General features: G+C 41.7%; 1 protein-coding gene across 1 annotated transcript in view; it reads right to left on the bottom strand.

The window, feature by feature from the left end:
• The window catches only part of IFT88 (intraflagellar transport 88), a 154,925-nt gene that overhangs the window by 35,004 nt on the left and 102,612 nt on the right, over window positions 1–17,309 (bottom strand). Inside the window, exons 21-23 of the mRNA XM_082245252.1 lie at window positions 7,987–8,039; window positions 7,621–7,686; window positions 3,835–3,941 (exon numbers count right to left, since the gene is read on the bottom strand). Of these exons, the coding sequence (XP_082101378.1) occupies window positions 3,835–3,941; window positions 7,621–7,686; window positions 7,987–8,039 (226 nt within the window). The remainder of the gene's footprint in view (window positions 1–3,834; window positions 3,942–7,620; window positions 7,687–7,986; window positions 8,040–17,309) is intronic.

Genomic DNA, 17,309 nt, shown 5'->3' with positions numbered 1-17,309 from the left:
ACTTTGGGCCCTTTAGTACCAATTGAGCATCTTTTCAATACCGGAGTATTGTTGCTGACCATGTCCATCCCTTTATGACTACAGTGTGCCCATCTTCTGATGGCTTCTTCCAGCAGGATAATGCACCATGTCACAAAGCTCAAATCATCTCACTACTGGTTTCTTGAATAGGACAATGAGGTCACTGTACTCCAATGGCCTCCACAGTCACCAGATCCCAATCCAATAGAGCACCTTTGGGATGTGGTAGAATGGGAGATTCGCATCATGGATGTGCAGCCGACAAATCTGCAGCAACTGCGTGATGCTATCATGTCACTATGGACCAAAATCTCGGAGGAATGTTTCCAACACATTGTTGAGTCTATGCTACGAATAATTTAGGCAGTTCTGAAGGAAAAGGGGTCCAACCCGGTACTAACAAGGTGTACCTAATAAACAACTCTTCACCTTCATGAAAGCAGATTTTAACCGACAACTTAAACTTCTGTTGTCGTTACTCACATGTTATACAGTGCCTTGAAAAGTATTCATACCCCTAGGAACTTTCCACATTTTGTCATGTTACAACCGAAAACATAAATGTATTTTATTGGGATTTTATGTGATAGACCAACACAAAGTGGCACCTAATTGTAAAGTGGGAGGAAAATGGTAAATGGTTTTCAAATTTTTTTTACAAGTAAATATGTGAAAAGTGTGGCGTGCATTTGTATTCAGCCCCCCTGAGTCACTGGTTTGTAGAACCACCTTTCACTGCAATTACTGCCACAAGTCTTTTTGGGGATGCTTTGCACATCTAGAGAGTAACATTTTTGCCCATTCTTCTTTGCAAAATAACTCAAGCTCTGTCAGATTGGATGGAGAGTGTCTGTGAACAGCAATTTTCAAGTCTTGCCACAGATTCTCGATTGGATTTAGGTCTGGACTTTGACTGGGTCATTCTAACACATGAATGTGCTTTGATCTAAACCATTCCATTGTAGCTCTAGCTGTATGTTTAGGGTCATTGTCCTGCTCTAAGGTGACCCTCCGCCCCATTTTTAAGTCTTTTGCAGACTCTAACGGGTTTTCTTCTAAGACTTCCCTGTATTTGGCTCCATTTATCTTCCCATCAACTCTGCCCAGCTTCCCTGTTCCTGCTGGAGATTAACATCCCCACAACATGATACTGCCACCACCATGTTTCACGGTGGGGATGTCGTTTTGAGGGTGATGTGCAGTGTTAGTTTTCCACCACACATAGTGTTTTGCTTTTAGGCCAAAAATTCAACTAACCAGAGCTTCTTCTTCTACATGTTTGCTGTGTCCCCCACATTGCTTCTCGCAAGCTGCAAATGGGACTTCTTGTGACTTTCTTTCAACAATGGCTTTCTTCTTGCCACTCTTCCATAAAGCTCAGATTTGTGGAGTGTGCAACTAATAGTTGTCCTGTGGACAGATTCTCCTACCTGAGCTGTGGATCTCTGCAGCTCCTCCAGAGTTATCATGGGCCTCTTTGCGGCTTCTCTGATTAATGTTCTCCTTGCCCGGCCTGTTAGTTTACATGGATGGTCATGTCTTGGTAGGTTTGCAGTTGTGCCATACTCTTTCCATGTTTAAACTTCTCCACAACGTTATCTCTGACCAGTCTGGTGTGTTCTTGGCCTTCATGATGCTGTTTGTTTACTAACAAACCTCTGAGGGCTTCACAGAACAGCTGTATTTATACTGAGATTAAATTACACACAGGTGGATTCTATTTACTAATTAGGTGACTTCTGAAGGCAATCGGTTCCAATAGATTTGAGTAAGGGGTATCAGAGTAAAGGGGGCTGAATACAAATGCATGCCACACTTTTCAGATATTTATGTGTAAAAATTTTTGAAAAGCATTTATCATTTTCTTTCAACTTAACAAATATTTGTATCGCTTTGTGTTGGTCTATCACAGTGATGGCAATCCTTGGCACCCTCAGATGTTTTGGAACTACATTTCCCATGATGCTTAACTACATTACAGAGTGCATGAGCATAATGGGAAATGTAGTTCCAAAACATCTGGGGTGCCAAGGTTCACCACCACTGGTCTCTCACATAAACTCCCGATAAAATACATTTATGTTTTTGGTTGTAACATGACAAAATGTGAACAATGTCAAGGGATATGAATACTTTTTCAAGGCACTGTAGGTACACTATCCTATATATGGTGGTTGTGGCCCCTTGTCAAACCATTTTGGGATAATATAATTTGTAATTATGCTTAAATTACCAGGTCTCAGCTTCAACTTACTCCAAAACTGGCTTTATTTTCTGCTTTTCTTGTCTCTGTTGTTAGGTAGTTCAAAGTATGTTTTTTACTTTTGCAGCTAGAGCCATCACACCCCAATACTGGAACATCTCTATCACAGCGCCTATTATGGACAGGGCAGCAGAACTATGTCACATAATGGAAATTGAACAAGTAGTAGCCCAGTATTAAGATATTTACAATTCATTAATAAACAGATAAACAGCAAGGCCGATTTTCATGAAATCTCCAGAATTTAAGACCCTGGCATGAGCAGTTCCTGATGATTCGGTCCTAACTTTCCAAATTCAGCAGATTTTAAGGCTAGGGGACTGCCTCCCACCCTTTATTTCTTTCTCCCCTACTACTTCTATGTTCCCTGCTTACCTACCTTACCTTTCCCTGTGACTGCCCCCTTTCTATTTTTGACAATTCGTCCTCCCCTGCTGACCCTCCACCCTGTTACATTATACCAGGGCTCGACGAACCCCGGGCGCCAGGTTGCATTGGCGACTAGAATTAGCAACCTGGCGCCTGGGGTGCACTGCAGGAGGTGTCCTGTCCCTTTTGCGCCCCCCCAACCACTCGCCGAGTGCACGGACTTCTGCGCCGTCAGAAAATTGAGGCCTTTTTCAGTGAGAGAACGGGGAACTGGCGCCCTCTTGTGGTGGCCAGGAGCTTGACAAGCAGTAACTAATGGCTGTTTCCCCTGCCTGTCCATCTCCTTCCCCAAGAGGAGATGAGTGGGAAGTTTTTGCAGGCTTTATCTCCCTGTCCACTTACCTTTGCTTAAAAGGTAAGTGGACAGGGAGTGTAAAATAAATAAAAAATAATTTATTTTTCTTTTTTTTTCATTATAAAAAAAAAAAAAAAAATATATATTATATAATAATATAATTTTTTTTTTCCTCATCGCCATGCCACAGCCGAAGGCCCCTTTCACACGGGCTGTCTGATCAGGTCGGCCTGTCAGTTTTTCAGGCAGACCTGATCGGACCCTTCATTCTCCTCTATGGAGCAGTAATCTGCCGCCATCTGATCCTGTCTGCCAAAAACCGACGGATGGTGGTCCTATTTTCTATCCATGCTGTGGATCGGATCAGATGGCATCGGATGGAAACAGACAGACAGTCTGTTTCCATCCGATTGCACTATAGAGAAGAGTGGGGTTCTAGTCGTCTTTATGTGTAAATTTAGTATGTTATTTTTTTTGAAAATAAAGCTTGGTTGTTTGTTTAAAAAAAAAAAAAAAAAACTGGCTCCTAACTTTTTTAGCTGGCTCCTGGATTTCAGGAAAATTTGTCAAGCCCTGCATTATACAGTACTGAAAAACAAAGATTCAGTCTCCAGATTCCACTAGTAGAACTTTCTCTCATGCATAAGGGAAGAAGAACATGTTGGAGATCACCATCTATGCCACATATCTGGATTTTTTCGGTGCCCAGGCACTGGATTTTGTGCATCAATGCTTACAAATAATTGCTGTTGGTCTATTTTCGGAGACAGAGAAGTCTGCTGTACCTATTTTCCTCAATATACATATACACACAGCATATGATTACCTGCTCCTTTAACTCCTTCATCCTCTCTGCCTTTTTCAGCTTGGTTGCATATTCTTGTACTTCCTTTAACCCAATATCTGTGCAGAGCCGGACCAGGAAGCGCAAACCTGTTCACAAAACACAAAAATAGGACCTAGAAATTTTAAAATCCACAACAGACTTATTTCAACAAAAATATGTGCATGGGATAATGTAACCCTGCTATATATGTAATTGGGATGCACTGGAGGAGCATACAGAAGAAGCCTAGGTAAGTTCTCTGGTAAAATTGGGTTACATGACAGGCTTGGCTTGTCCCCGAAAGCAAATAACTGTCCTGAAATGATTGTAGTTTTCTTATGTGTGCACCCACTCTTTAGGTATTAACCCATGCCTATCTGCCTGGTTCTGAGTTTTTTTCCATAATATAACTAATTTTGTCTGCTTCTGCTTCAATCTCCAGATCTAATTGTTGGTGGCCTGCTCAGATTTAGCCATTGGACCTATGCAAAGGGAATAGGAATATGGTATACCTCTCTCTAGCTACTCTGGCAATATCTCAGTCTAAGATCAAAGCTAGACATGGGCACCCTATCACAGTCTTTCAGCATCTAGGTTTAGATCTCACTGCCAGTACTGGTCTAACAATCATTTTACCCCCAGATACTCTCTATGTAATGCACTCATGCAATCACTGGAGATTACTAACTCAGGGCCTGGGGCTGTCTTCTTCTACCATCATGTGATCTCCAGTGACTGCATAAATGCAATACAGCTTATATTGTATACACATAAATCTTGTTTTACAAATAAACTATTTATCCATGACAAAAGATTACTGTGGCACTATGGGTTATCTAAAGAGACAGCACAACAGACAAAGCTTGCTGTGAGGCTCTGTCGGGCTAAGGTTGATCTTACAACAATTTGACAGTACCTGCTTCAGTGTGTGGCTCCCTTATGGCACTTTTCCACTGCAAGTACCGGCTCGGCTCTACTTGGCCCTGCTTGGCCCGGTTTGCTTTTCCACTGCTGGTACCGCATGGTACGGTGTTGGAACGGTTCGGTTCGGTACGGTACGGTTTGCTTTTCCACTAAAGTAGTACTAAAGTTAAGTGGGTTGGATAACAACGGGGTGGGTGGGATTCTCTGACCAATCAGTGGCTAGTAGTGACTGCATGCAAAGGATTGTGGGATATGGTACCGGATATGGTACCTCTTGGAACCACAATCGAGGTGGTACTGTTTTTGAGAGCCGTACCGTTCGGTTCCATGCAGTGGAAAAGCGCCGCCGTACCGTACCGAACCGGTCCTACACCATACTATGCGGTACCAGCAGTGGAAAAGCACAAAAGCGAGCCGAACCGTTCGGTTCCATGCAGTGGAAAAGCGCCAATACTGACCAATTGAGCGGGGTGCCACTACATAATGGGCATAAAGGTTACAGGATCCAACTCACCAGCGAGGGAGCGATGTTCTGCTCATTTAGCCAGTGAGGAAGCAAACCATGGAGAAAGGCTAGCATTCCTGTACCTTGTTTAGCCCTGTATAGCGATCTTGTTGATGGTAAAGTGTCAGGATCTCTAGTGTGACATAACCCTAAGCCATTTGATAAGGGTTGACTTAAAGTGGAGTTCCACCTATTTTATTAAGTCCCTTTATATCATCTCCACTTTCAGTATACATTTCATAATGATAATTATTTATTTTTTAATGGAAATACTTTTTTTTTCTTCTTTGTGCCGCAGCTCTGATGGCGGACGCTTCAGCGATTACGTCACTAGGCGATTTGCAAGGGCACCTGGGATAGCACCATCATGTATCCCAGGAATCCTTGCTAATCGCCTAGTGAGTAAATATCGCGTTATTTGCAGGCCGGGTCGGCACGTGCGCAGTGTGGGGCAGAGAGACCGGATGGATGTTTGGTATAAGAGATTTCCCTGCCCGCTGCCCCCTGGTGCGCATGCGCAGTGTCTCCCGCTGTGTGTGTCCAGGGGGAGTAGTTAGCCACGTGCGCAATTACTCCTTGTGACGCGGCAACAGTTGATGAGAGTGACGCACCCGCACCCACGGCATGGTGGCATTATTGCGCAGGCGTGAGATCGGGGGTGCATGCTGGGTAGCCAGCTGCACCTAATCCCGGAAAGAAATACAGGATGGCTTCAGATGCCCACAGTGGAGATGGACCCTGCCAGCTTCCGAGATCAAGGTAATTTTATTCAATTTAAACATACATAAAAAGGACTACATTAATATTACTATCTAAAGATTGCATATAATGTGGACCAAGTTAGAGTGGAGTCTTAAAAAAAATCAAATTTGGGGCCCGGAACTCCACTTTAACAGGCTGCTTTCAGCACAGCTGAGAGGGATAGGATGCTTCAGATGTGAAAAGCAGACTAGAGCTCCACCTGCTGGCCCTATAGAAGACTACACAATGTAATTTGCAATTTCACATTTACCTAAATATATTTACCTACATTTTTTCACCATCTTAGCCCTGACCATCATAAAAATATGTAGGAAAAAAAACTATTTAAAGTGGTTGTAAACCACAGACATGAAATATGAACAAATAATATCACTCTATAGTGTGTACTTGTTTCAATTAAGAGCGTTAATGTAATTTCTGTCTGCTATTTGTTTTTCTGACACCAAAAATAAAAAGGTGACAGGGGAGGGATCTCCAGCAGATTGACAGCTTTAGCTCTGTTTCTGTATGCTGTGTGAAGGGGGTCTCTTGCCTCCAATCAGCCCTCAGAGCTCTCCTCACTGAACTCTGCAGAGTGTAACTTCAGCTCTCCACCGCCTTTTTTTTCTCACAGTTCAGACACACCTTATAAACTCTGCACTATCAACAGATTTATAGAAGAGAAGATTGCAGGTACAACTTATGTAGGAGGATTTGTTTCATCTCTGAGGGCAGTCACTTCACTGGGTATATATGTAAGGGTTTACAACCACTTTAAAAACACAGTTGTTCGGTGGTTGAAGTGGGCCAGATAATGTGGGTGGCAGGGTGGAGTCATCAGAGTGGCGCTACTTAATCAAAGTGAAGAGGCTAACATTTTGTTTGTGACAGTTTTATATAGTTCATTATATGGTGGGTTAGAGCATATCCTACGAGCCAGCTTGTATGAGCAATTGTGTTATGCACTCTTATTATAAATCTCAATAACACATTCAATGAGTCTGTGAGGTGCTTTGCACTTTTTATTCGTTCTTTTTTTTATTATTAATTATTAAATGTTTATTAAAGGTTATTAAATGTGTTTCCTTCTGATACTCTTTTGTTATAGTTTATTTGTGTTTTGTATGACAAAGGCCCCTTTCACACTGGTTTGCTTTAAACTGCCAATAAATCGCTGAGCACCTTTGCAGCGCGGTTTATAAAGGACACAAGACTCAAAAACTGCTCCAAAAACACGGTGGGGCATTTTTAGGGTACTTTTGAAGCATTTTAAAGGCGCTTTTAAATCGCTTCTCATTTATTTCAATGGAGATGGGCGTTTTTGGGGCACTTTTTTTAACTCTCTAAACACGTTCCAAAGATATGCAGGATTTTTTCACTGCGTTGTCAGTGCACCGCCCCAGTGTGAAAGCATTTGTTGATTTTAATGAGAAGCATTTTTCTTGAGCTTTCAGGCGTTTTTTTTTTTTTTCACGCAAAAGCGTTTGAAAAAACTCCTCAGTGCGAAAGGGCTCTAAAAAAGGTTAACAAAAATTACCTGATTAAAAAAAAAAAAAGCAAACAGTTGTTATTTTAGTACACAGATAGCAATAAACCCACAAACCAAGATTCCTTACATTCAACATTTTCTGGGAACTTGCGGTGAATATCCTTGTATTTTTCTAATGACTTTTGATAGTTTCCTGGATAAAAAGAAGGGAAAACACAACAATTCCATAAAAGAGTTAAACAGTTCAAGACACCCGTTAAAATAAAACCTGGCTTATTCTTAATCCAATATCTTTGTGCGTTACTAAATGATTGGTTAGCAGATTTGGGCAGGTCAGGTTTTTGCTTTTTATATAACAAAATGTCGGGAGATAAAGTAAATGTGTAGACCATGCTAAATATTGGCTCCTGTGCTGAACAATCAACTGTCTGCTTGATAATGTACATTCTAATGGTTTAGGAAGATAATAAATTAGAATAAATGCAATAGTTACCACTCCTCCTGTAACAGCTTGCCACCATCAACTGCCATTTTACTTGTGTAGGTCTGTAAAAACAGCAGAAACATGGGTAAGTACTGAATTCACTTTAAATCAACCCTTTTTTGACCAGAGGTCATAGTTCCCAGGGGGGCCCATGCAATCTATATATATATATACAGTATATATGTTTTCATTTGCATTTATATCTTCTTTTATTTTTACCTGGTTACAAACTTCCTGTCCTAGGGCAGCAGCGCTCACGACGCACCGTACAACATTTATGAAGGAGCAGCATTTGCACCCTAATATATATATATATATATATATAAAATAGAATACCACCCCCCCCCCCCTCTTTTCTCAATAACGAGAAGGGGATGTTCTGTAATTAAAGATAGTTGGGAACAATGTAACTGGGTTCAGCAGAGGCAGCGTGTACATGAAGTTATGAGCACGCAAGATTTCTAGTAGCCTAAACGTGCATTTTTTCAACTTTTTGAACAGTAAATGCTTTCAGTGGAATTTTTAACAAAACTAAAGTTAATATTAGGGTTTACAAATACTTTAATACATTTTTAACTATATGAAGTTGATTTACTAAAGGCAAAAAGACTGCACTTTAAAGTGCAGTTTCACGCTGCGAGTGCAGTTGCTTTAGAGCTTAGTAAATAAGAGGAAGCTCTGCTGTCTTCCACCAACCAATCTTCTGCAAGCAAAAATGCTGTTTTTTTTTTTTTCCCTTGCCCATGTCAGTTGTTTAACTGTGGCTGTCAGAAAAGAAACGGCCGCACATCCAGGAATGCCAATTGCCTTTAATTTCCAAAGTGATGACACCAAAGACACCAACATAGGGTCACGTAGACGAGTTTCACACATACATCTTGTGCTTAATCATTACCAAATCATCACCTAATGATTAAGCACAAGATGTATGTGTGAAACGTGTCTACGTGACCCTATGTTGGTGGTTTTCTCCCTTCAGTATATTGGCTTAACAGTGGCTGTCACTCCCAGAAGGACTGCAGTTTTGGGCAGTACTATAAAATTTGGGACATCTTGAGCACCGCCTTTTTTTTAATGGTTTTTACTAGTAATGGCAGCGATCAGTGATTTTCAGTGGGACTGCGACATTGCGGCGGACAAATCTGACACTTTTTGGGGACCAGTGACACCAATACAGTGATCAGTGCTAAAAAAATGCACAGTTACTGTATAAATGACAGGGAAGGGGTTAACACTAGGGGTGATCAAGGGGGTAAGTGTGCTCTTAGGGAGTGCTTTCTAACTGTACTGGGACTGGATGTACTAGAGGAACAGAAAAATCTGTGTTTAAGCTTAGCTGAAACACAAGATCTCTCTCTTCTTCTGTGACAGAACAGCGGTCTGCCTTGTTTACATAGGCAGATCGCCGTCCTGTCATTCCACGGAAGGATCGGCGGATCTGGATGCGCTGATTGGCTCCCGCTTTGTCCAATCACAGAGGGAGTGGTGCTCCTGGCGGCGCACTCGTTCCCAAAAACCTATGCACAAAATCACGTACATATGATTTTGCGCAAGCAGGGCCACCCTGCCGCAGTATATATGCGGTGCGCAGTCCGGAAGTGGGTAAATACTTATTTGGAATGAATTGGTGAGCTATTTTTACAGCCAGAGGATACGCTATTTTCCTTGGCGTGTTCTGAGATTTACATAGCCCTACCAAAAAGCCTAATGACCTGACCTTCTTCTTCCTAGCCCTGGACTGTGATTGCACAGTGAAAAATCAGCAGCAGGTAATTGTCAATACATGTGGACGCAACACAGCCTTTTTTGCTCAGATTGCTGACCTTCCCTCTCACTGTCTGAGCACTACTGGCGTCCAGGGGTTATGAGAGGGGTTATCACAACAGATTCAGCTACTTTACTAGGCCTATTAAAACAATACAATAAAGCTGAAGTCCATAAATTACAGTAAAACCTTGGAGTGAGAGTAAGGGCTCTTTCACACGGCCGCAACGATTTCTTCCGCTGCGGCACTTTTTTTTTCACGGACACGGATGACACTTGTGTCATCCGCTCCGTATGTCCGCATATCATCCCATCCCTTTGCGGATGATATATGGACATGTATGTCTATGGGGATTGCGGATGTCAGCGGATGACACCACTGACATCCGATTTTGCATCCGTTCCGTTTTTTTAACGGAAGAAAAATAGGGTTCTGTTCCGTTCCAAAAAACGGAACAGAACTGAAAGGACACAAATCGGATGTCAGTGGATGGTCATCCGCTGACATCCGCAATCCCATTGACATGCATTATGTCCGTATATCACCCGCAAACAGATGGGGTGATATACGGACATACGGAACGCCCGTGTGAAAGAGCCCTAACTTGGTTTAAGAGCGCTTTGCAAGATAAGCACATTTTTTAAATCAATTTTGACTTGATATACAAGTGATGTTTTGATATACAAATAGCATCATGTCACAACTAAGTATAAAAGAGAAGAGAGGTGCCTCTAAGTGTAGCAATATGATTACATTTAATGAAGGTACAACATTTAGCAACTCACATGGTTGATGATTAAAAGAGGCACATCTAAGTATGCAGGCATCCGGGGTAAAGCTGTCCACATAGACCATCCTCCGCACCGCCGGCTCTCACCACCGTCAGTCTGCAATCGTGACTGGGAAGACTACCCTGCAGTAAAGCGACCTAAAAGCGAAATATGGGGCGGCACAGTGGTGTAGTGGTTAGCACTTTCACCTAGCAGCAAGAGGGTCGCTGGTTCGAATCCCATCCACGACACCACCTGCCTGGAGTTTGCATGTTCTCCCTGTGCCTGCGTGGGTTTCCTCCCACACTCCAAAGACATGCTGGTAGGTTAATTGGATCCTGTATAAAATTGGCCCTACTGTGTATGTATGAATTTTAAATTAAAAAAAAAAAAAATAAAAAAAAATAAAAAAATAAAAGCGAAATATGACCATAAACCATCCTCCCCACTGCCATCTACATCATCCCTTCCACACTGCGCTCCAAGAGTGCTTCAAGCCTCGCTTTCAGATCGCTCTACTGCAGGTTAGTCTTCCTGGTCACAATTGCAGACTGACATTGGTGAGAGCCGTTGGTGCAGAAGATGATCTATGTGGACAGCTTTACCCCGGATGCCTGCATACTCTTTTAATCATCAACCATGCAAGCTGCTAAATGTTGTACTTTCATTAAATGTAACCATATTGCTACACTTAGAGGCGCCTCTTTTCTCTTTTATACTCTATTATCTCCTGCTGGATTTTGCTTTTGATCCTCTTGTGGAGGCGGTCATTTGTGGATGGACATTTTATGGTTACACAACCAATCACATTGTTATAATCTTTGTATATAGACTATAAACTGAAGGACTTATGAATAAATGGTTGTGGAACGAATCATCTGAGTTTCCATAATTTCTTATGGGGAAATTCGCTTTCATATAAGAGTGCTTTGGATTACAAGCATGTTCTCTGTTGCACAATCCAAGGTTTTACTGTATTTGTATTGCACACTTACTATAAATCAGCTTGCCACAATGTAAGTATGCAGATCTCATACCTGATGGGCCTCTGGGGAAGCTGGACTGTAGGAGTTGGAACTAATATAGTAATAGTTGAGATCCTCTGGATCCTGCTCAGGCTCTATGAAATCATTCCCCACTGCACACTGACCAAAGGGGGGCATTTGTAGTACACTTTGTATTTTTTTTCCAATACAATGAAAATACAAAGCTGGACCAATGTGAGTATGCAATATAAATCACTCTTGGAGTTCAGATTTAAATTAATATATCTGCCTGCAGTTCAGCTTATGAAGATTAGGTATTTTGGCTCTTAGGTCTGACAACAGATTTCTTCATTTATTAAGTAACAACACAATTAGCTTTATTTCTGCTTGTTTTCAGTTTAGTATAGGGTCTCCAGTGTCAGATTAACATAGACAAAAAACATGGATTTCAGCAGTATTTTAACACTTTATTGGGCATAATAGAACATTTAACCTGGAGAGGTATATTAGGAGATCCTGGGTAGGACTAATATTTATATTTTTTCTCCTGCAGATAACACCATAAATTTATATACTTTAGGTTGTCTAAGTTCACTACCAAAGTCTGCTTTGCAGAAACCTGTTTATAATTTATCTTTGCTGAAATAGGTCACAGGGCAGCCACAAGCTTTGACAACAGTGACTGTGCGCACGTCATGTTCTTCCCCAATGAAGGCCACTCACATTACATAGCACAAAAGAGCTGATTCAGTATAATTCAATGGCTTGATTCAAAACCTTACAAAGATATCAGTCACGTACATTTTGTTTATTTTTTTAAACTGTATACAAAAATAATCCTAGTGTAAGGCTAAATTCACACTAGCCTCCTGCGTTTGGTTTATTTATATGCAGTAGAAATATTCTGGGAAGTATACACAAGTGGTCCACATCAAGTTCTTCTGCATTTTAATGTAATTGCACTTACATGCATTCAGATGTACTCCAATCTGCCCCTGAAAGGCAAGAATTCTATTTCTAAATTCTAAATGCAGCTAAACTGAATGCACAAAGGAGAGGGCGGAACACTGCTAGGATTCAGCATATTTCTGTGCCTAGGAGTCATAGGTGATTGCACACAACCTGTACAAATCAATGGCACGTTGACACACGCTGTGGCTGTATGCCTATTACTGCACATCTGAGTCATTACATGTGTACAGGGATGGCTGAGCAGCCATGGCCACTCATTTGTCCCTATACACATGTAGCCACTTGGATGTGCAGCCGTGCCATCTGTCAACATTCTCAATATTAATAAAACAGTACAATAACCACTTTAAAGCGGAGTTCCGCCTTCCCCTCCAAAAATTAAAAGTCAGCAGCTACACATACTGTAGCTGCTGACTTTTAATATTAGGACACTTATCTGTCTTGGAGTTCAGCGATGTCAGGATTTCAGAACACGGAATTTAGAATTTGTAACACGGAATTTTGAATTCAGAACACAGAATACGGAATTTGGAACATGGAATTTTGTAATTCAGAAAACGGAATATACAATTTGGAAAAGAGAATACGGAATTTGGAAATCAGCGGAATTTGAAATTGGGAATACAGAATTTGGAATTGGGAACACGTAATTTGGAACACAGAATATAGAATTTGGAATTGGGTACACGGAATTTTAGAATTCGTAATTGAATTTGGATTTTAGAACACGAATTTTGGAATTCGGAAGATGGAATTTTGAACACGGAACATAGAATTTGGAACATAGAATCTGGCATTCGGAACACGCAATTTGGAATTGAGAACGCGGAAAATGGAACTTGGAATTCGGCGGAATTTGTAATTGGGAACATGGAATTTGGAATTCAGAATACAAATTTGGAATTAGGAACATGGAATACAGGATTTGGAATTGGGAACATGAAATTTGGAATTTGGAACGCGGAATTTGGGATTCGGAACACTGAATATGGAATTTAGACCATGGAATTTGGAACACGGAATTTGGAAAACTGAATTTAGAATTTGCAACATGGAATTTGGAATTCGGAAAACAGAATTTAGAATTTGCAACACAAATTTGGAACATGGAATTTGGAACATGGATTTTGGAAGTTGGAACACGGAATTTAGAATTTGCAACATGGAATTTGGAACATGGAATACAGAATTTGGAACATGGGATTTGGAACACAGAATACAGAATTCGGAACAGAATTTGGAATTCAGAACACGAAATTTGGAATTCGGAACACGGATCATGGAATTTGGAACACGAATTGGGAACATGGAATACAGGATTTGGAATTGGGAACACGGAATCTTGAATTAGAAACAAGGAATTTGGAAAACTGAATATGGAATTCGGAACACTGAATATGGAATTCGGAACACCGAATATGGAATTTGGAACATGGAATTTAGAATTTGGAACACGGAATTTGGAATTCGTAACACAGAATTTGGAATACGGAATTTGGCATTCAAAACATGGAATTTGGAACACGGAATTTCGAATTCGGAACACAAAATTTGAAATGAGAAACATGAAATTTGGTATTTTGAATACACAATTTGAAATTCAGAAAATGGAATTTGGAATTCGGGACACAGTGTAGGGAATTTGGAACACAGAATACGGAATTTGGAACACATAATTTGGAATTTACACTTCAGAACACAGAATGCAGAATTTGGAATTCAGAACACAGAATACGGAATTTGGAATTCAGAACACAGAAAACGGAATTTGGAATGTTAACATTATTATACATGTTATACTTAGCTGCTCTGTGCAATAGTTTAGCACAGAGCTGCCCTAATCCTCCTCAGGAAACCACATGCTATGGAGGCACTTGTGCGTGCTCGCTACTGAGGCGGTTCTGTGTGTCCATAAGACAGAAGAGTGCAGCTCAATTCCCCCCCCCCCCCACCCTGGCTCCCTCCTCACTGGCTGCGATTGACAGCAACAGGAGCTAATGACTCCTGTTGCTGTGTCTCAGCCAATGAGGAGAGATAGAGCCGAAAGAGCCTCTGCTCTTCGCTGGATCGAGATTGGCCTCAGGTAAATATTTTTGGGGGCTGAGGAGGGAGCTGCATGCAGAAGGTTTTTTTTTTGCTTTATTGCATGGAATACATTAAGGTAAAAAACCTAATGCTTTTAGAACTGCACCACTGGACTCATGCAGGACTGGCCAAATTCTGATCTCCATGTAGCCGTCCCTGTTTGACATGAGGTTGATTATTAGCTCGTTAGACATAGCAAACCAAGTCAAATTTAGAAGAAATGAATGCAGACTTTACATTGCCAGTGCTTGCTTCATTGCTCATCTTTTGCCATGTGTCAGGTCTGACTCGGCTATAAAGAACAGACTCTCTATAATGATAACCAACTTTATGTCAGTAGTCTTTAAACTTGGGCAATTAAAACTGGTCATGATAAAAAAAAATGCAAAAGGAGAAAATATATTATACGTTGGTGAAAACTTTATGTCAAAATGATATACAAGATTTAGGCATCTGAACTTATATTACAATCTTGACAAATCAGAAAAAAAGTCAGGCCCATTCCCACCTCTAGAGCGTGCATATTGGTCATCAATCACATTAAAAGAGCAAATGGAAGGCTCTGGAGGAGAGAACAGTCATGGTCAAGCTAAACTTTTAGGCCTTATACACACAGAGCGTTTTTACAGCCGCTTTTACCAGTGTCAGACTTTTTTTTTTTTACAGCTTATCTGCAAAAAAAAATCCCCCATTAGTACACCCCCTACACTAAACAGTTATTACATTTGTGTAATTCCTTACTGTTGAAGAGAAAAGTCTAAATGAATTTTTAGGAAGTCCTCTCTGTAATTCAAAAAATACATAAATGTTCTGCCAAGGAGGAGCTGTTACAGCAAGGATTGCATCATATCCTCTCTTCTCCCACAGGTGTCAAACACAAGGCCCGCGGGCCGAATGGGGCCAACCAAGCCATTTCATGTGGCCCTCACACCTCTCCTGCAGCTGTGGCACCCCCCCTCATCTCCGCCACCACTTTGTCTCAGCAGTCCCACAGAGAAGAGGACAGAGCTCCTCCTACAGATTCTGCGCTTCTCTGTGCAGCCATGGAGATACTTGTTTCTGCTCTCTCCCCCACAAGGAGTGTGAGTGAGCTCTGTGCCAATATGCACCTGCCCTTCACAGCTTAATGCTTTAGTTATTAATGAAACTAGTAATAATCAAATACAGAGGCAGTTACTTAATATGATAGAGTAAATACATAATTATTGTCTTACAAATACAACCGGCCCTTAGAGGGCAACCACAATGCTGATGCGGCCCACAACAAAATCTAGTTTGACAGCTACACTACACGACTCTACACTATAATGAACCTACACTTTCCATCATGCTTTGGGAATAGCAGTGACTCTGGGAGGGTACACTCTTTGCCATCTTAAGAGCATTATAGGCCCCCTGGCAATGCAGTGCACTGGGGCCCTGCCTACACAATCACCCAAGAGAATAAAAATGCAAATTATCGATAAGGCAATATTTATTGGTACAGCAGTGCAAGGCTAATGACAGTTTCCAAGTTGGGTGGCTGGGTCCAGTGAGCACACACATGGATGGGAGTCAGACTCGACTGTCTTGTGTGTGCCTGTTCCTGTGGACAGGCATTCCTGCAGCTGTGGGCTCCCCCTCCATGGCCCAAATGGCCTGACAGCAGTGCAGGGCCGACAGGCGCTTGTTACCTGCTAAGTTTGACGACAGGATGCACACGGGAATCGGGACTATTGCTTGGCTGGGGCTGGGTCACTGGGCAGATGGGGCCCCTCGGGCAAGTGGGGCCCCCGGGCAACTGCCCAGCGTGCCCATTCGGTAAGATGGCCCTGGACTAGGCCTGTACATGTTAAATGTGAACAAGCCCACTTCAACATGAATCACACCCATCATTCTGCAGCCAGCCAGCCACACTACTCAGTAACACACAGCAGGATAGGTAGGTTACAGCCTTATAAATGCAAAGCATGTTTGTTATCTCCTCCTCCAGCCACAACAGGAGATAAACGTATTGCTCTACTTGCTTTATGTAATCATTACTGAACTGTAGACACATGCTCATAATTATATATTTGTCCTGCTGTACTCTGCTGTAATACAGTATTAGAAATATTCCTCCTCCTGCTGTAGCTTTGAGATCTCTCTAACAGCATTCAGTGTATGTTCAGTGTATGTGAGCACATCCCTAGCCGCAACACAGAAAGAAAAGAGCCGGGACATGCTGCTTTACATCAGCATGTGGCACAAGTAAATGTCGGCATGAGGAAAAAAAAAAAAAAGTGCAGCGCTATCTTACTAATCAATAACAGTGGAACCCTCTAATGTATGGAAATCTCAATAAACTTCAATATTACAATACCGGTCTCTGTGATAGGTAATGTCTCATATAATACACATCCAACTGAAAATAAGACATTAAAAAATTAAACTTTGCAGGGATGGTGGAAACCCCTCCTACAGATATTTGGCAGTGGATAGTGTCAGTAGGGCAGTGGACGGTGTCAGTAACGCAGTGGACAGTGGATCAGTGCCTATTAGTGCAGTTTATTAGTGCCCATAAGTGCAGCTTCATCAGTGCCCCATATCAGTGCTGCCTTATCAATGCAGCCTCATCAGTGCAGCTTATCATTGCCCATAAGTGCAGCCTCATCAGTGCTGCCTCAGTGCCCATCAGTGAAGTTTATCAGTACCCATCAGTGCAGCTGATCAGTGCTCATCAGTGCAGCTTATTAATGTCCATAAGTGTAGTCTCAATAGTGCCACCTCAGTATC

The sequence above is a fragment of the Pelophylax lessonae genome (assembly GCF_965119305.1).
Source record: "Pelophylax lessonae genome assembly, chromosome: 2".
NCBI lineage: Eukaryota > Metazoa > Chordata > Amphibia > Anura > Ranidae > Pelophylax > Pelophylax lessonae.
The sequence above is the reverse complement of the archived record's forward strand: the minus strand, read 5'-3'. Positions and strand labels throughout refer to the sequence as shown.